This window comes from Dermacentor andersoni, chromosome 6, assembly GCF_023375885.2.
Source record: "Dermacentor andersoni chromosome 6, qqDerAnde1_hic_scaffold, whole genome shotgun sequence".
NCBI classification, from domain to species: Eukaryota; Metazoa; Arthropoda; class Arachnida; order Ixodida; family Ixodidae; genus Dermacentor; species Dermacentor andersoni.
In genome coordinates, this window is record NC_092819.1 from 171,883,264 (window position 1) to 171,903,395 (window position 20,132).

At 47.9% G+C, this 20,132-nt stretch overlaps 1 protein-coding gene across 1 annotated transcript in view; it reads right to left on the reverse strand.

Moving 5' to 3' along the window:
• The window catches only part of LOC126523437 (luciferin 4-monooxygenase-like), a 245,123-nt gene that overhangs the window by 81,199 nt on the left and 143,792 nt on the right, over positions 1–20,132 (reverse strand). The window contains exon 4 of the mRNA XM_050172052.2: positions 2,686–2,860. Coding sequence (XP_050028009.2) covers positions 2,686–2,860 — 175 coding nt within the window. The remainder of the gene's footprint in view (positions 1–2,685; positions 2,861–20,132) is intronic.

Sequence of the window (20,132 nt, forward strand, 5' to 3'; positions counted from 1 at the left end):
TGACTAATAAAATTCGGGCCCCTCGGTTAAACCCCTTTATTCTCTTTCCGTACGTTTGGTGTCCCACGGCATAGAATACGCGGTAAAGCTCGTAACGCGTATCGAGTCATGGCCGGACATTTGAAAATACTTCCCCAATGTCAGCTCAATACCACAAGTTTCTCATTTTTGTCAAGAAAAATGACGTCCAAGCATTTTTAACCGATATGACATCTCTATTATGTGTTGAAAATCAAGGGCTTGACGGAATCTCGTCGGGCTGGGAGCAGGGCACGATGAAATGATGAAATTTATTCGTCGGTGTTCTCGTTTTTCTCTACTTATATTCTGTCCGAAGTGTTCCCTCGTCACGCAGATGGCGCGTAGCCTGATGAACCACTTGTGCATCGCCAATTTTCCAACATACTGGGCGATTATACCTTTATTTTATGGAATTTTTAACTCAAGCCTGTTGTGGATAACATAATTGGAGTCCTGGAGCTGGATTATTCATAGAGGTGGACATTACTTGCACAAGAAATCGAAACACATGTTCGACTAACTAAAAAGCTACTAATAATCATTTGAAATAATTACATTACGGCAGGTATTGCAGTTTTGTGGACGCCTGTTTGTGGATATCGGCATCAAACTCACCGTAAGATGCGCTGTTGTTTCACTTACTTTTTAACAAAACGTTCTTTTATGCATTGAAGCGCAAAAGTAACTGGAACGCCCATGTATTTCGATCCAGATTTTGGGAAAAATATATCGAAACTAGGGTCTTCCTGGAAATTAATTTCAAGTGAATGCGTCTTGGAAGCTTCACCGGCTGCAATTTGTAAATTGCAATATGTGCCTAATGCAGTTAATTAGAACAATAATTAGTAAAATTATTGCTATTTGAAGGGCTTAGAGTAATCCAGCTCAAGAAGAAGAAATATCGCATCTGCCACGGGCGATTTTTGAAAATTTCGTAAATGTTAGAAGTGATCGGCCTGCATATGGGCATTTTGAAGCTTCGCTGCCACGTATACCCTGACATAATTGTTCTCATTTAGTGAGGAGGACGCACCACAACAGTGTTTGCGTGAGAGGACGCAAACATGTCGACGACGAGAGGGCCGACATTCGGACCGCCGACCACGAGAACAGGCGAAGAGCCAAAGGACACTATTCGCATTAAAAAATCCACAGTTTAACATTAGGCACATTGCAATTTCCACTGATCATTCTTGCTTCAAATAATTTATGGTTTGCTTGCTTTGTATTGGTGGCTTTTCATCTTTTCACCTGATTTATGTGTCTATTTTGGGTATTTGGTATAGGTTGACCGTTTTATTGATTGCTGCTTCTAAAGCTGTATTTTAACGCGAAAGCGTTAAGGGCCTGGACTCGCAGGAAATACGGCGTTGGCGTTGGACATCGCTTCGGCAAAAAGAATATCGAACCTAGTTCCGAACCACGCATACCCAACCACTCTGCTACCAACAAAGCTGCTCATACCTTGTCCTCTTCTCTTTACAATGTTATTCCTCCGAATTTTGAGATCTTCAGCCCACAAACAAACGCAATGAAAAAAAAGGAAAAACAGCGACAGCGCACATCTCTTATGTTAACTCTTCTCAGACGGGCATATTAAAAGTGCGAAAGAATAACAGGAGATCGACCCACGCAAATAGCCGCATTCCTGAAGGAAAGCTTGCCTCCTGCACAGTGTTTCCCCGCCTGCGTTTCCCGCTAAACGTTACGGTTACACAAGCTGCAGTTGCCGGAAAGCATGAAAAGCAGCGAAGGGTCTTTGAATGCTATCGCGTTCCACTGTTAAAGGTTCAATATCTCATTTTTTGCTTACGTGATGCATTTGGTGTTTTTCGCCTCTCCTCTCAATGTACTCACATGAACCTTGGGAGTATAAAAATAAATAAAGATGTCACACCGAGGATCCCTACTTACTGAATAAATAATTTGTTTCAAGTTCATCGCAAGTTTCACGTGCTTGGTCTGTGCTTGTGTGATTTCATGGCGTCACAGTTTATTACTTCGCTTGTTGGGCAACACACAAAATGCGAAAGTACTACACTGTCCTTGCTGTGAGCTTAGTTATTCCGCCGTGCTGGGCATCGTAAATGTGCCGACGCGGTGAACAACGGCCGCTTCAAGCGAACGAAGCTATTCGGAGATACTGCACGTGTGAACAGGCTGCACCTTCATGGCTACGAAAAGCTGCAAGAATATCGCAGTTTCGCGTTTCTACCTTGAAGTCATGGCATGACCGCTTCCATTCGAGAGCATTTCTCCTCAACCTTTATTGTACGTTGGTGCATAAAAATGATCGTTGTATGTGTATCAGGAGGACAGTCGAGGTACATATTTACGATTTGTGCTATTTTACACTGCTGACGAGGAAAATGAGAGCAAACAAAAAGGCAACCCCCACGGGAAGGGAAGGCAATGAGGAGCGCTGCACTCACAACTGCTTAATACCAGGAAGGGTGTCACATATGTAGCATTTTCTCACGCATGCGCACACTAAAAATACAGATACGTCGCAGTTGAACACGCGTAGGTCAAAGGCGGTTGCGGAAGAAGTCGAATTTTCGGCTAAGAAATGCGATCGGCGGCTCCCTTCTATAGCAATCTCTATGTTTTTGGTCATCGTATTGTTCTGGAACGATCGTACAAAACGCAAGGTTAAGCACTCACCTTGTACTTGTTGATGTAGTAGACGAATTCGTCAAAGGAGAGGCCGGGGCTCACGATAACGCAGGTGGAGCCGACGCAGGCTGCCACAATGGTGAAGAGAAAGCCCGAGGCATACGTCAGAGGGTACCACGCCAGAAGCACGTCATTCTGATTCTCTTCGTATGTCAGGCACGACCTGCACAGTTAAGCTCATTTGAAATGTCCGTAACGAGTGTGAGGGCGCGGTATCCGTTTCACAATGCAAGAAATGTTAAGGCCACTAAGAATAAGGTGTTCCGACAGGTCCCCCCCCCTTTTTTTTTATGCGAAAGCGCGAAAATCCCGGCGTCTGCGGTATGCATAAGCGAAACGCACCCTAAAGTCACATTGGCTGCGACGCGACGTCACCAGTGGCACTTCTCCTTGTCTGGGACGCCACGAGCGGGCCTCTGTGGAGCAGAGCGGCCGAAAGCAGGCACGTCCTTACGCGCAAGCGCGCCAGGGGAGGGCATCGCCGTGACCGCACACACTGGCATAGCAGGGGGGTGGCGTTTGGCGAATCAAACCCGTCCTCGCCCCCTTTTCTACGGAGCAGAAAGCTTCTTAAGGTGGTCTCCAAGAGAGCGACATGGATGCAAGGGAAACCTTGAATGGCAAGGCGAAGTCTGATGGCGGTCCGAAGGAAGATTGCCGTTGGGGTGATCCCCTCTCCCATGCGCAGAAAATTGCGGCCCCACTCATGGCGCGCTTCTACCTCATTCCGGATCCTATTAACCGTGACTATGTCATAACTGCTGAGGTGGCATCAGCGATACAAATATCGCAGACAGACAAAGGAGAGACGATGGCGTGCACAAAACTTCGGGACGCTATTGCTCCCCACCAGGCCTTCGTGTCCGTCAAATAGCTTCTATTTTCTGGTACTTAATCGAATCGTCAACCATGCTGCGCGGAAAGCGTCCTGAAAATATTGCGACTTGCTTGTGCAGGAAGCGCCCCCCATAATAAGGATTCCCCCCTTCCTAATATGTCTTCTGATTTTTCTGCCCTCTGACTTTCATTACTTATTTATTTCGTGATATTGTCGATCCCATCAGGCATTGTTACAGGAGTGGGTTGGAAGGGTCTGCAGACATTGTGGTACAGTCATTCACATAAGTAGAGAACAGGACAGCTAGCAAATGTTTAAGCTAATGCACCTATGTTAAAGCATTGAATAGGGTGAAGAGATAGCACGTAATCAACTTATTTCAGTTGCATATGATGTGCTCCAAGAGGAAAAAAATGAAGACAAGCGCATTATATATAGCATTGGTAACATCATCCACACTGTCACATGCAGATTTACAATATGCCTGGTAAAAAAACAATAATAAACACAATATTGATAGCATCACTTACTCGTTTCGGACAGCTAAATTTGCCAGAAATTTCAACAAATTTTCAACCGTGCGCTGTGCGACCACCCTCTGGACTAAAGCATTCCAGTCACCATCAGATCTCACGAAGAACGAAAAACTAAATGTATTGTTAGCCAAAGAATATTCTTGGAGTGTAAGATGATGCTTATGACGGGTTTCTCTGGAAGTGTTATGAGAAATATCAGTGTCAGAAGCTTATGCAGGATCAGATACAAAAAATTTGAGTCGGTACATTAGTATGTATGTCATTGTTTCAGCTGCTTTCATTCACTTGTTTGGTTGAATTTGACACGGTCTTGTATGTATATCTCAAAATTTGACCTGTAGCCTCTACATATAAAAACATTTACGCAAATTGATGCGATGCAACTTTTTAAACTCCCGTTGCACCTCAAAGGAACTCTGGCCAGCGCGAAATAGAACACAAAAAAGGCAAAAAGAACTCCCAAGGCTACACACAAACATTCCGCTTGCACGGAGTGAGAATTCAACTTCGATAATACGGAGCACAATAAACTCCTAAATGGGGGTTGCTAGAGGACAAGCATTATTTTATTTATTTATTTAAGAATATACTGCCAGTGTGAATGTCAGACTTTAGGAAGACTGTGGTGTAAATGTTATAAATGGGGATATGGTACCTCAGAAAGGCTGGCCGTCAGAAAGGCTGACCAACGTTTCAATAGGAGGACCTATCTTCGTCAAAGGCGGCCTCGTCATCCTCGCCATGTTAGCTTTAAAGGGTTAGCGCAGTGACTTCCCGTGCGGTTTCTGTTGATGGCGGCTGTTTGTGAAGGGAGAGACTTCAAAGAGAGTGAGTGCTGTCGCCTGACGTCTGTGAGCGTGGTTGCCAAGACGAGGGGACAAGAGCGGTAGAGTGGAAAAGTGGGAAGAAAAGAAAAGAAAGCAAAGGAGAGAAAAAAAAAAAAAACAACCGGGCGGGGACACCAAGAGGGAAGAAAAAAAAAGAAAGAACACGAAAAAAAAAAGAAGAGGGGCATGGGAGAGTGTTGGGGAAGCGAGAAGTGGGGAGCGTTCAGGGATGTCATTGGCGGCATGTTTAGAAGAGCCGGTCAGGCGGTAACAAATGACCCATTTGACCAAATGACCCTTGAGTAACAAAAATGACCCAGCAAGACATCACTTGAAAGAGTCATTTTAGTAGCGTAGTAACAATGCGTCGGCTAATTTTGAAGGAGTTAAGATGGCGACAAGGAGTCTGGGGTGGAATGCATGGTCTAACTGGAAGGCAGCGGCAAGGTCTTTTAAGGGACGTTAGCCCCAGTAGCTCGACGTAGGAGTCGTCACGGCGCTATACGGAAATGGCGATACCCTGTGTGAATGAGGCGCCCAAAATAGCATACTGACGTCTGGGACTTCGGAATGCGTTGGTGAGGGTGTTTCAAAAAATATATATAATAAAAAAACAGACAAAGAAAGGGGGAACCGACGCCGGAATAACAAATAGAAGAATGACGTGCACAGAAGCGGGCGGGGGCAGGTGTACTTGGTAAAAGGGGGTGGTACAGTCGATATAAGCATAAAAACACGGAAGAGTATATTAAATTGAGTAGTTAGGAGGAAAAAAATTGAAATGGAGGGATAGGTGAGGTTAAGGAATTAACGTTAGCTAGTGGCTTAATCACTTTTGTCACTTGGTTGATGATCTGAGAATTTCATATTTAAGTTACCGCTTTTAATGTTGCCACGTGCGAAATTAATTCCCGTCGGGTGTAGGCAATTAAACTTGTGTATGATTCCGTATATTCCGTATATTTCCTTTCCCGAGGTGAAAGGAAATTTGTTTGTAGTATATGGGGCCTTGCTTTGTGCAATATATGACAATGTTTTTAACGTGGCTGGCTACTGGTTTAGGTAAATTGTGTTCTGTATCCGCGCGGTGACCGTTGATTGTTGTATGAATTTGTTGTCCAGTCTCACCTATGTATTGTTTGCTACAAGTGGCACATTCTAGACAGTAGACTACGTTGCTTGATGTGCAGGTGAAACCCGAAGTTACCTTGTGTGAGTAATTGAACGCAGTACTTTTTGCTGTAGTAGTAGATTGAATATGTTTGCATATGGAGCACCTGTGGCCACCAAGGAAGTGGTTAGGGAATGTCGAGATGCTCTTTGTCGGGGTGTTGTTGTTTGATACTATCGGGCGACCTGGGATAATAGCGGTGTATAGTTCAATGGATGGAATTTTATGAGTTTTTGGAAGGAGGTAGAAGCGACCGGGAATTTGGTTGCTTGGTTTAAGAAATTTGTATTCTGACGGTGTTATCAATTCATCAGCCAAAGTGATTTCAGCCTGTTGGTAATTGTCACTATTTCGGATAATGTCGAATCGTTATCTAGCTTACGGTAGTGTTCTGGGTTGTTTAGTTGTCTGTAAGCCTCGAGCTTGTATTTTTGTACTGGCCAAATAACTATAGTTCCACCCTTCAGAAAGGCTGTCCTACGGTTCGATAGGGGGACTTATCTTCGTCACAGGCGGCCTCGTCATCCTCGGCATATTTTTAAAGGGTTAGCGCAGTGACGTTTCGTGCGGTTGTTGTCGATGGCGGCTAGTTGTGAAGGGAGAGACTTGAAAGAGAATAAACGCTGTCGCCTGACGCCTGTGAGCGTGGCTCCCAAGACGAGGAAACAAGAGTGGGAGAGTGAGAAGGCGGGGGGAAACGAAAAGAAATAAAAGGATGTAAGAAACCGGGGGCGACACCAAGAGCGAAGAAAAATAACAAGAAAAATAAGAAAAAGAGGGGAATGGGAGGGTGTTGGGGAAGTGTGTGGGGATCATTCAGGGTGTCGTTGGCAGCATGTTCTTGGGGCTTTACTGAGCCGGTCAGGCGGTCAGGTCGTCTGAGGCACCTTATCCTTGTCTATAACCTTTATACCACAGTGAGCTATGCCATCTGTAAGCCCGATTCTTGATTTTAGACTTTAGGCAGGGGTGATCGATATATTGAAATTACCATAACACAGAAAATACAGAAGTGAAATGAAATTGTGGAATGCAAGGCTTATCTTACTGCAGTAAAAAAGAAATTATAGAAGAAAAATAATAATGGCATAGAATGAAATCCCGAATAATACACAAATCAAAACGAAGTTATATAATGCTACCGGAATATCGAAATTACGCCGCATAAGTACCATAGGAGTAGAAACTACCACTTATGTAATGTAATAATACAGGCCTAACCGATGCACATGCCCCGTACAAAACCACAGTGTCTGATAACAAGTAAAACAACTGTTTAAGTTATTCTTGCAGGCAAGAACGACGCCAGATGCCACGCACAGTGCACAGAAGTTATTTCCGGTTACGGTGTAGTTTACCTTTCCTGATATATATATATATATATATATATATATATATATATATATATATATATATATATATATATATATATATATATATTTATATATATATATATATATATATATATAATACTGTTACGCGAAGCACGAGTCAGTAAGATGAGCAACTATTTACAGGTTATATTTCCCACAGCGGTTGCAGCGCTGACCGGTTAGATTCACAGAGCGAGCAGAGTTCGTTCTTCCGCTTCTTTTGCCGAGTGATGGTGCCCACGCGCCTCGCTCCAACAATCAAATACCACAGGCGTGTAGCATAATGCCCCGGCGGCAGAAGCGACGTCTCGGAGCGTCCAAATTCCATCACTGGGAGGGTGATACTGCTTCAGTCATGTAACGTGCACCCTATCAGTGGGCTGGGTAGCAGATAGGGCGTCAGCGGCGATCTCGTAGGTGACTGGAATCACGACACGAAGCACTCGGTACGGGCCTGCGTAACGAGACAGCAGTTTTTCTGACAGGCAAACCTGGCACGACTGAGACCACAGAAACACCAAAGGCGGGAAGGGCACGTCCCGGTGTCGACGGTCGTACAGACGCCGTTGACTCTGCAGCAGAACTGATAGTTGGGCGCCAAATTCATAGTAAAATATTTAGCGCGCACAATTGACAACGACACAGTGAAGGGGGACACACGAGCGCTTACTCGCAACTGTTTTATTTTAGGAAAGATACAGAACATATATACCCCAGCTATCAGCGCTGAGCATGTGCAACAAGAGTCGTCAGTAAAACAGAAACAGATTAAACACAGATTAAAAAGGTTCAACCAGTATTTAAAAAAAGCATATTCATTTTCAGTGATTGCAAGTGATGGTTGGCTTATGCATTTTTCAGCACACTTTTTGGTATGAAACGCTTCTGTGATTTCACGTGTTAGTTTGTTTTTATCTGAAAACAAAATGTCAGTATCAAAACATACCCCATCACAAGGACACAGATTACAGTGGTTCGACAAGCGCGAATAGTTTTGTTCACCGAGAGAACGTTCATGTTCTTTTAGACGGGTGTTTATGCACCGACTGGTTTGTCCTATGTACATGCTGCCACAGGTTAACGGAAGCCGGTACACAACACCTATTGTGCATTTTGTGAATTTTTGATCTTCTTTTAGACTGCAGCTGCATTTTTTCACCCTATTGTCAAACTTATTTGAAATAGCTTGGCACAGTTTTTTCACCTTGTTCGGAGCGCTGAAAACCACTTCACCGCCATACCGGCTGGCAGGATTCTTTAGCCCATGGGAAAAATAATGGACGTAAGGTAAAACCTCAAGGCGCGTTTTGTTCGTGCTAAGCCTGTTTCTTGAATCTGTGGGTTGTACACGCTTTACTATTTTTATTACCTTTTCGGCCGCTCAGACTATGTGTTCCGGGAATCCCACTGAAGCTAGTCTTCTTACCTGATCGGCAAAGCTTTCTTTTATTCGGTGGTAACAAGATTTTACTAAAGCAGCCCGAAGGCAAGACACCGCAATTCAGCTTTTCGCAACCTTCGAATGTCCTGATTTGTACTGCATGATGGGCTTTGTTGATCTAAGGCTGTACATCCAGCATGTGAGATCGGGTAGCAATCGCAGAGGTAGATCTAGAAACTGTAGCTCGTTTTCATTGGCAGTCTCATGGGTAAACCTAAGGCCTAGCTCACATTCACGGCACACTTTTAGTACATTAATGGTATTACAGCCATGTTTATTGTCATCATAAATAACCAAAAAATCCCCAACAAATCGGAAAATTTTTGCCAAGCTTCCTAATGCGCTGTGATTACTTTGGTCTACACGAGAAAGAAAAATGTCACTCAGTATTGGGGCTACCTTGGAAACTATACGTATACCTCATTTTTGCTCATACATTGATTCATTCTAACCGACAAACGTAGAACTAAGATAAAAGAATAGTACTTCCATATAGCTTTCCTTTGACTCTCTTGGGATTTCAGAAGGCGGTTACGGGCAACTTCCCTTGCGGGGGCACAGCGGGCGATGGCGTCAAGTGCATATTCACTGGTCGGTGCCGCGTGAACATGGAGAGTTGTGTCGACGGGCAGCGCTGGTTCTCGGCCTCACAAAAAAAGGGGGAATAAACGACTGTGTCGTGGCGCGAGGAATTAAAAGCAAATGTGACAAACGGTACAGCGAGGTCCCCATCAGTGTGGTCTGAAGAGACGTATTTCGTTAACATGTCTATCAGAGTGCGATAGAGACCCTCCGTGAGTCCATTTGTTTGCGGATGGTTTGATGTGGATGGTTTGATGTGCCCGTGGCGCAGGACTGCAGGATGTCCGCGATAACTTTTGATAGGAATGTCCGGCCACGATCTGTGAGAAGTTGTCGCGGAGCTGCATCTAATAAAATCACGTCGCGTAAAGGAAAATTGGCGACATCTGTGTCGCAGCTTGTAGGAAGCGCTAGGGTGATGGCGTAGTGCGAGGCGTAATGCGTGGCCACAGCGATTCACCTGTTTCCAGAGGTAGAAAGAGGAAAATGCAAAGTTCAAACCAACCCGAAAGAATGGTTCCGCGGAAATGCCGAGTGGTTGAAGATACTCAACAGGGAGCGTCGATGGTGTCTTGCGTCGCTGGCATTTCTCACACGCAGCTACGTATCTTCGAACGAAGCGAGCAAGCCCTGGCCAAAAGAAGCGTCGCCGGATCCGGTCGTAGGTACGTGACACCCAGGTGACCGGCAGTGGGGAGGTCGAGAAGTTCGTGGAGAACTGTCTAGCGAAGCGGTTTAGGGATCACAAGGAGTAATGCAGTGCCGTCGGGGTGAACGTTATGGTGGTAGAGTACGCCATATTGTAATGTGAATAAGCGAAGGGAACTGTCGGCAAGTGACGATTCCAGCCAGTCAATGATGATACGCAAGGACGGGACACGGCGCTGCTCGTCGGCGACATGGAGCAGTGGAAAAACAGATAGGCGTTGGTGTGAGTAACAGACGTAGACTTCGCGTCTTCGACTGGGTAGCGAGAGAGGCAATCTGCGTCCTGGTGTTGGCGTCCCAACTTGTAAGTCACTGTGTAGCGATATTCTTGTAGTCGGAAGGCCCGATGTCCCAGCCGGCCAGTAGGATCCTTGAGCGACGAAAGCGAATAGAGTGCATGGTGATCTGTGATTATTGAGAAGGGCTTGCCATATAAATATGGGCGGAACTTTGAAACAGCCCAGACGGGAGCAAGACATTCGCGCTCGGTTCTCGAATAGTTGCACTCGGCAGCTGTCAGGAGCCGGCTAGCATGAGCTCTAACGCGGTCGTGTCCGTGTTGGCGTTGCGATAAGACGGCACTGATCCCAGTACCACTGGCATCGGTTCGGACCTCTGTAGGTGCGGACTGGTCAAAGTGGGCTAAGAGCGGTGGATCGGTGAGAATCGTGATAAGACGTGAAAATGCGGCAGCCTGAGAGGAACCCCAGGTAAAAGGCACGTCTTTCTTCAGAAGTTCAGTGAGTGGTCGGGCGAGTGCTGCGAAATGTTTCACAAACCGTAGGAAATAAGTACAAAGCCCCACAAAACTCCGGACGTCTTTCACAGACTGAGGTACAGGAAAAGCTGTTACTGCTTGAACTGTCTCTGGGTCTGGTTGTACTCCGGAAGCATCGATGAGAAGGCCTAGCACTGTAATCTGTCGGTGCCCGAAGAGGCACTTCCATGAGTTTAATTGGAGTCCAGCCTTGCGGAAGACGTCAAGAATATCTGCGACGGGCTCAAGGTACATCTCAAATGTAGAAGAGAACAAAAGGACGCCGTCGTGGTAACAAAGGCAAGTTGGTAATTTAAAACCTTCAAGCAGAGAGTCGATCATCCGTTCGAACGTGACGGGGGCATTTCATAAACCGAACGGCATAACCTTGAATATGTAGACGCCATCTGGAGTGACGGAAGCGGTCTTTTCTTGGTCTGGCTCATCGACGAAAATATGCCAATAACCAGATCAAAGGTCGATTGACAAAAAGTATTTGGCACCAGGAAGACAATCAAGAGCGTGGTCGATTCGTGGGTAAGGGTAAACGTCCTATTTAGTAATTCGGTATAGGTGGCGGTAATAAACGCAGAAACGCCATGTGTCATCCCTCTTTTTGACGAGCACGACCGGCGACGCCTAAGCACTCGACGACTAAGCACACAATGCCTCTGGCGAGCATCTCGTTTACTTCCTGCTGAATAACTTGCCGCTCTGCCGTGGCCACGCGATACGGCCGGCGGTGAATGGGAACAGCATCACCAGTGTTTAGCCGAAGCTTAACGAGGGACGTTTGACCAAGTGGTGGATTGTCAGCATCAAATATTTCGTGGTAGGAATGCAAAATGCTATATAGCGCGGCTGCTTGCTCATCTACGAGGTCCAGAGCGACCATGGGACGCAATGGCCTGTCGAGGTTTAAGACATCCGGCGGGTAATCAGGAGGATCTGAAGACACGTCAGATGCCAAAGCAGTGAGGTTGTCGTGTGTCACTGACTGGAGCGTGGCCACCGTTATGCCTTCAGGTAACACTTGCTTCATCAAGCCAAAATTGATAACAAGGAGACACATCCGATTAGCGGCAAGGGTTACGGCGGAGTGTGGCACAGAAATGTCGCGTGCCAGGACATCACGAAAAGGTGTGACGACATAGTTGCCATCAGGAACGGTTGCCGTTGAGGCAAATTCGACAAAGGTTAGGGATTTTGGAGGTAAGCGAACGAACGCTGTAGCGCAGAGGGTGTTCGGTTGTTCGGGGCGAACGTTTGAAAGAAGAGGAAGCTCGAGGCAGAGTGTCTATTAGGGCAGAATGCGTCGTCAGTAGTTCGAGCCCGAAAAATAGATCATGAGGGCAACTGGTCAGCACGGTGAACTGGACTGGAACTTGGTGGCCAGCAATTCCTATGCGAGCACTGCACATACTCCTGACGGCAACAGCGGCGCCATTGGCGACGCGTATGGCTCGAGTGATGACAGGCGTAAGAACTTTTTCGAGACAACGACATAGGGTTAGCGCCCATTAGGGACACTCGGGCTCCAGGATCAATTATTGCCGTCAACGGAACACCATCTAAATCTACTGCAATTAGGTTCGTGTTGGTGAAGAACGTCAACCGAGGATTTGGACAGGACGAACGTGATACAGCACTAATCTAACAGCTGCATGGCCTACTTTTGCCTCCATCGATTTCGCGAGGAAAAGCGGTGAGGCTGAGGTGGCGGAGAGCGACGGCATTGAGGCGACGGCGATTGCACGGGGCGGCTGTCAGGGGCATCCGAAGGAGGGTACAGACGGCGAGGTGAATAACGGCGAGCATCGGCGTATGGGCGAGGAGCAGGGAATGAGCTCCAGTACGGCGGCATCCATGTAGTGCGGACAGTGGCGGGATACATGACCAACGCAGCGGCAACGAAAGCAGATCGGTTTGTCGTCTCGGGTTTGCCATTCAGCTGGATTGCGTGTTCTGGGAGCCAAATAGTGGTCATTACAGGTTGTGGACATGGGAATGGGTGCCGAATCAGGTCGGGAGCAGGAGCAGCCGGTAGAAATGCCAAGATTTGCAATTTCTTGCCGCACAACTATTTAAATAACGGAAATAGTGGGGGCCGCTTGGTCAAAGGTACCATAAGGGGGTTGTTGATGAAGGGGGGCCGGACTCGCCGCCTCAATCTCAGGGCGAACGATACTTGTAACGTTCTCTTGAAATGGTCGTATGGTGGTAAGAGCGGAGCAAGAGGACGTGGCTGCGATGTTAGGGAACCGGGAATACTGTGGGACGACGCGGCGGCTTTTTACTACCTCGCAGTGGCGGCAATCTTTAACGATGGCATCGACGGTAGGAACGTCGTTATAGACGAGCAAATTGAAGGCGTCGTCTGCGATGCTTTTTAGGACATGGCCCTCCTTGTCAACCTCGGTCATGTGCTCGTCGACTTTCCGGCAATGCGCGAGAACTTCCGGTATGTAGGAAACATACGATCCGGTCGACGACTGGACACGGTTGGGAAGCTCTTTTCGCGCATCCTGTGCGCGACCTGAGGAGTTGCCATATAGGTCCCGAAGCCACTCATTGAAAACGTCCCGGCTGGATAGCTCTATCTGATGGGTGCAAAATCAGACACGCGGTGTCCCGTCCAGATAAAAGTCACATTGGCAAGCATGAAGGCAGGTTCCCATTGGTGGCTCTTGCTAGCACGCTCATACCTGCTGAGCCTGTCACGGACTTCAACGTCATTTTGATGGAGTATGTCCCAAGATCACGGAGCCTAGGAACCGTAACGTACGTTGTGTTTGGCGCCGCAGGTGTAGGTGGAGACGGGGTGGTTCCATCGGAAGCCATGGCTGAGAAGACGACTGTGTGGCCGCTTCGGAACTGAATGGCGAGGATGGGGAACGTTCCACCTCCACTACAATGTTAAGCGAAGGACGAGTCAGTAAGACGAGCAACTATTTCTATATATAACTATAACTATATATTATAATACCGAGACCGATCAAGTTGTCCAGCGCTGTTTATTCCAAAAAAGGCAACGCCCGCAGCTCACGCGCGAAGAAGTCGAAGAAGAGGGAAGATGATGATGGCTATGTACAAATGAAAACGACGAAGTACGTTAATAGTGCTTACACTAACTTCCCCCCGTCATGGAAGCGGCCAGCCTGGCCGCAGATTAGAGATTATCTAAACGGGGAGTGAAGGGCTTCATCCGCGAGACGTGAACAATTTCGGCATTCCGGGGGCGCCGGTCAGTGACGGAGTGTACTGGGCGGACGAGATAGTTCACTGCAGATGTTTGCTGCACAACGGTGTATGGGCCAATGTAACGTGGAAGGAACTTCTCACAGAGGCCTGGAGTGCGGACTGGAGTCCAAAGCAGGACTTGGTCTCCAGGGTGAAAACGTAGGTCACGGCGTTTGTTGTCGCAGTAACGCTTGCGCTCAGCTTGGGTAGTTTCTGTGCTTTGCCGGGCGATTTGACGGCAATGTGCAACTCGGGCAGCAAAATCTTCTGGAAGCGACGCGTTAGGCGAAGAAGGTGCGAAAAATAGTTCTCTGTCGAATATGGTGGAAGGAGATCGTCCATACACAAGGAAGAAAGGGCTGTAGCCGGTAGTCCGTTGAATAGCAGTATTATATGCGAATGTCACAAAAGGAAGAATTTTATCCCAGTCAGTGTGGTCAGGACGGATGTACATGGAAATCATGTCAGACAGCGTACGGTGGAAGCGCTCAGTAAGGCCATTGGTTTGCGGATGATAAGTAGAAGTAGATTTGTGGACGGTATTAGTGGCTCGAAGAAATTCGTCGAGAACTTGTGAAATGAACGTCTTGCCACGGTCACTGAGAAGAACGCGAGGAGCCCCGTGGCGCAAGACGATGGCGCGCAAGAAAAAGTCGGCGACCTCAGAAGCGGTGCCGGATCGCAGAGGGGCAGTCTCGGCATATCTTGTTAAATGGTCGACCGAAGTGACAATCCAACGGTGACCGGAGGGTGTCAACGGCAAGGGACCATATAAATCAATGCCAACAAATTCAAAAGGTGCGTCCGGGCAAGGGAGAGGTTGTAGTAAACCGGCAGGAGGGGATGTCGAGCGTTTGCGGTGCTGACACGACGCACAAGAGGCAATGTATTTGGCCACCGTTGAGGATAGGCCAGGCCAGAAGCAGCGGGTCTTTATGCGGTCGTAAGTCTTGTGGAAGCCTAAGTGGCCAGCCGATACATCGTCGTGAAGAGCCTCTAATACCCGCAAACGAAGGCAGCGAGGTAGAACTGGGACCCACCGGTGACCTGTTGGGTGGTAAACGTAGCGGTGTAGCACGCCACCTTGAAGGCGGAATTGTCGAAGTTGGCGTCGCAAGCGGCTGTTGGGTGGTTCGGCGAACCCACTAAGGCGATCCATGAGAGCTCGACAGTAGGAGCCGGCCCGCTGAAGTGAGACGAAATCAGAACGTGATGAAAGCGTAACTTGGTCCAGGGGCGTTATTGAGAGTTGGTGAGAGGCAGGCGTAGCATCGGAACGACGTGGTTGGGAAGACGACGGCGCGTTACCTGGAGAGAGTGAGAGCGGGCAGCGAGACAATGCGTCTGCATCATGATGGCGTTTTCCACACTTGTACGTTATAGTGAAGTCATATTCCTGCAAGCAGAGTATCCAGCGTCCTAAGCGTCCTGACATGTTTTGCATTGATGACAGCCAACACAGAGCATGGTGGTCGGTGACGATGGTAAAGTGGCGGCCGTAAAGGTATGGGCGAAATTTCTGAATCGACCAAACGATAGCGAGGCACTCTTGCTCTGTAATGGTGTAGTTCCGCTCAGCTGGAGAAAGTGTTCGGCTGGCATATGCTATGACTTGCTCTTTAGATGCTGTATTACGTTGCAGAAGTACTGCGCCAATACCTTGTGCGCTTGCGTCAGTATGGAGTATGGTGGGGGCACGATTATCGAAGTGGCGAAGCACTGGTCCGGAAGTAAGATGCCGCTTAAGAGCTTGAAAAGCCGACTCGCAGTCGCTAGTCCTCGTGAAAGAGGCACCGGTAACCAGTAGCTTGTGTAGAGGAGCTGCTATTGCTGCGAAGTTGCGTATAAACCTACGAAAATATGACGCCAAGCCGAGGAAACTACGTAGATCTTTCTGTTGCTGGGGGCGAGGAAACTGAAGAACGGCACTAATCTTTTCGGGGTCAGGCTGGATGCCATCTTTTGAAACGACGTGACCCAATACTTTTATTGTTTTGCTTGCAAATTTGCATTTTTTTGTATTGATCTGGAGACCAGCATTCGCAAGGCACTTGAGAACTTCGTCTAATCGATGAAGATGTTGGCTGAAGTCAGACGAAAAGATGACAATATCGTCCAGATAACAGAGGCATGTCTTCCATTTTAGACCACGAAGTACGTTGTCTATCATGCGCTCAAATGTGGCAGGAGCATTACAAAGGCCAAAAGGCATCACGTTAAATTCATAAAGGCCATCCGGTGTAGCGAATGCGGTTTTTTCTTTGTCAGTCTCGTTCATCAGAATTTGCCAATATCCTGATCGAAGATCAAGGCTGGAGAAATACTCCGCCCCTTGTAGTGTGTCCAAAGCGTCGTCAATTCGAGGTATTGGATATACGTCTTTGCGTGTGATCTTATTGAGCGCTCGATAATCCACGCAAAAGCGAACTGAGCCATCTTTTTTCTTTACCAGGACCACGGGAGACGCCCATGGGCTAGATGAAGGTCGTATTATCTTCCGCGCAAGCATGTCAGCAACCTGTTGTTCAATGACCTTTCGTTCGGACAGCGATACACGATAGGGGCGTCGTCGTATAATAGCGGAACCATCGGTCTCGATGCGGTGTGTAGCCGCAGGAGTTTGGCTCAACACAGGGGAACAGCTATCGAAACAGGCTTTGTGTTTTGCCAAGACCACCATTAGGGCTTCGGACTGCGCGGCTGTTAGGTCAGAACCAAGAACGGCTGGCGGAGGGAAAGAATCATCCAAACCTGAGGTTGGGGCTGGCGATGAAGAAGGGCAAAGCGCGACTAGAGAGATAGGTTGAGTGTCGGCGAGGGTTGCCACAGTCATCCCTTTGGGCAGCATCACAGGATCTGGGGTCGTGTTGCAAGCAGACAGAAGGGCGCGGCCGCGTGAAAACCGGACGAGACAGGTGGCAATGAGAATTCCGCGAGAAGTACAGCGGGAAGAAGGGGCGACTAGGGCGTCTCCATCGGCGATCTGACTGGATGTTACGGCTACAACGTCTTCGTGACCAGGACGCAGGACGTAGTCGGCAGCGATGGTCAAGTTCACGCATGAAAGTGAAGAGTCCGCAACAGGTTCAAGCTCTGTATCCGTGATGTGGACAACTTCCTCTCTACATGAAATGACGGCTGAAGCAGAATGTAGGAAGTCCCAACCCAGTATAAGTTCATGGATACACGTTGGAAGGATGATAAACTCGATGTGGTGGCGTATGCCGTCGATGAGAACACGAGCAGTACACTGTCCGTCAGGGTGAATGAATGCATTATTAGCACCACGCAAAATAGGTCCAAGATAAGGCGTTTTTACTTTACGGAGCCGCGAACACAGATCACTCCGAAGAACAGAAACGGCGGCACCGGTATCGATGAGAGCTGATGCGGGAACACCTTCGACAGTCACAGAAAGCATGTTGGCCGGGCGAACAGGAGCAATTTTTGAAGACCGATAAGAAGCAGTTTCCCCTCCAAAAACTGCAACAGTTAGTTTTCCGAGTGCTGGTCGACAAAATGGGAAGTGGGGCGAAGCGGTGATGTAGAACGCCGGTAAGGGGATGGGGAACGACGTCTGGCCGAACGGGAACTATGAGGCAGATTGGGAGCAGCTGGTGGAGACGGAGAACGCTGTTGCGGGGACGAGTACGGTCCGGGATAGTAGTCGTCTGATCGGCGAGTGCGGTCTCTTTCGTGCTCAGCATAGCCTCGCCTTTCATCCTGCTGGCGCAGGCGACAGAAGCGAGATATATGGCCGCGTATACCGCAGTAAAAACAAACTGGACGAGGTGGACGCCACTGAGGGTAGGATGGCGCAGCAAGTGCTCTGGTTCCCATCGAAGCCAAATGGTCATAGGAAGCGCCAGTAGGCACGGAAGGCACGGTAGGGGTGGGTAGCGAAACAACATCCGCGCAGGTAGGTGTGGAGCGCGCTACCGGAGCAAGATGCGTCATGGGTGTAGTCATCGCTGTCAACTCCTGCTTTACGACCTCGCGCAAGTCGAAGGCGGGGGTTGGGGCGCAGGCAGCAGGTGGACGCCTGAGGTCTTGTAGTTGAAGCTCTTCGCGGATGATGGTGCGGATAAGAGCACGTAGATGTGGAGAATGGGGAACCTGAGGATCGCTGCAGTCATGTGGAAGACGAATAGACTGCAGCTCGTCGAGGCGTTGACACGTTGAAGTGATGTCTTGGACAGAAGCCGGATTTTGCACGATTAAGGCGTTGAATGCGACAGGCTCAATGCCTTTTAAGATGTGGCGAACGCGTTCGGCTTCCGTCATGCTAGGATTCGCACGGCAGCACAGAGCCAATACATCCTCTATGTATGAGGTGTAAGACTCTTGGGGAAGTTGGCGCCGCGTTCCCAGCTTCTGTTTGGCGACTTCTGCACGGCCAGACGAGGAAGCGAAGATTTGCCGCAGCTTCGAGGTAAACGTGGACCAATCCGCGATGTCGGATTTGTGGTTGAAAGACCACGTCTTTGCAACACCGGTCAAGTAGAAGGCGACGTGCCTCAATTTCTGGGTGTCGTTCCACTTGTTGCAAGAACTCACGCGGTCGTAGTGGTCGATCCAATCGTCTACGTCATCACCGCGGAGTCCCGCGAAGACAGGGGGATTGCGCTGAGGGCTCGTCACAGTCCAAGAGGGCGCCGCAGGCGGGGTCGTCGGTGTGGTAGGGTTAGAGGCGCCGGAAGGGCCGGGGTTGGAAGTGTCCATTGTTGTAGGGGTAGCTGGGTGCAGGCGGCGACCGGAACGGAGCTCCAGGGAGGACGGGAACGCGAGAGGACGTCGGGATCTTGACGCACCTCCACCACTTTATAATACCGAGACCGATCAAGTTGTCCTGCGCTGTTTATTCCAAAAAAGGCAACGCCCGCAGCTCACGCGCGAAGAAGTCGAAGAAGAGGGAAGATGATGATGGCTATGTACAAATGAAAACGACGAAGTACGTTAATAGTGCTTACAATATATATACATATATATATATATATATATATATATATATATATATATATATATATATATATATATATATATATATATATATATATATATATATATATATATATATATTTGTTGATGATTCGTGCGGAGCACAACTGCTACACTTCAAACGTTGTTCACCTTCTTGCATGCAAAACGTGCTTAGGCTACATTTCTGTTAGTACTCTTGAAACGAGGGAAGTTTTTTACGGTCACAATGATAAACTGAGGCAAACAGAAAGCACATATTGACTTACAGGCGCTTTATCTTTAGCGAATACGAGCAGTGAACGTTTACTTTGTGCTGTCGCCACGATGAAGTCCCACGAACCGGTTTCTTACTGGAAAGGTAGACAGTCACTGCGAGCAAACTAAGTGAAATATGCTCTTTTAGTGGGCTGTATAAATAGTCAGATGGACCATAAGATAATGAAACCTCAATTCAGTGGTCGCACGGGTTCGCAGTGACCCACTGTGCGACTGCAGGCATGTCCGAGCACAATGTTTCGCTTTCGCTGTGAGCGCGTTTTCGCACCGTGTCGTGAGCTCTAGGCCGTTGCATATGAATATTTGACAGAACAGAAGCAAGCATTGTTGCCTGGACGATATCGCAGCTCATCAAAAATAATTTCATTGTAACTAGGGACTTAGACGCTTATATACGGCGACTTGTGATCTGCCATCACAACGATAATTTTTTTTTTTCGTTTCTTCTCAATCATTGAACGTTTCAATGTCATCATATCACAAAATTGCATCGTGCTGTATGTTTATTGGTCCTCACAGCGAGCAATTTCCACAACTTCTTTTTCTTAATGCGGTATACATTCATTCTTTGGTGCCAACAAAAACATGTGCTTCTTACAATTCCCTTTTCATTCCAGTGAACTTGCCCGTATCTAGCATCAAGAAGTTCATAGATAAAAGCTTCATGACATTAGCCGGTCAGCGCGCGGGGGCGACCGTCTCCGTG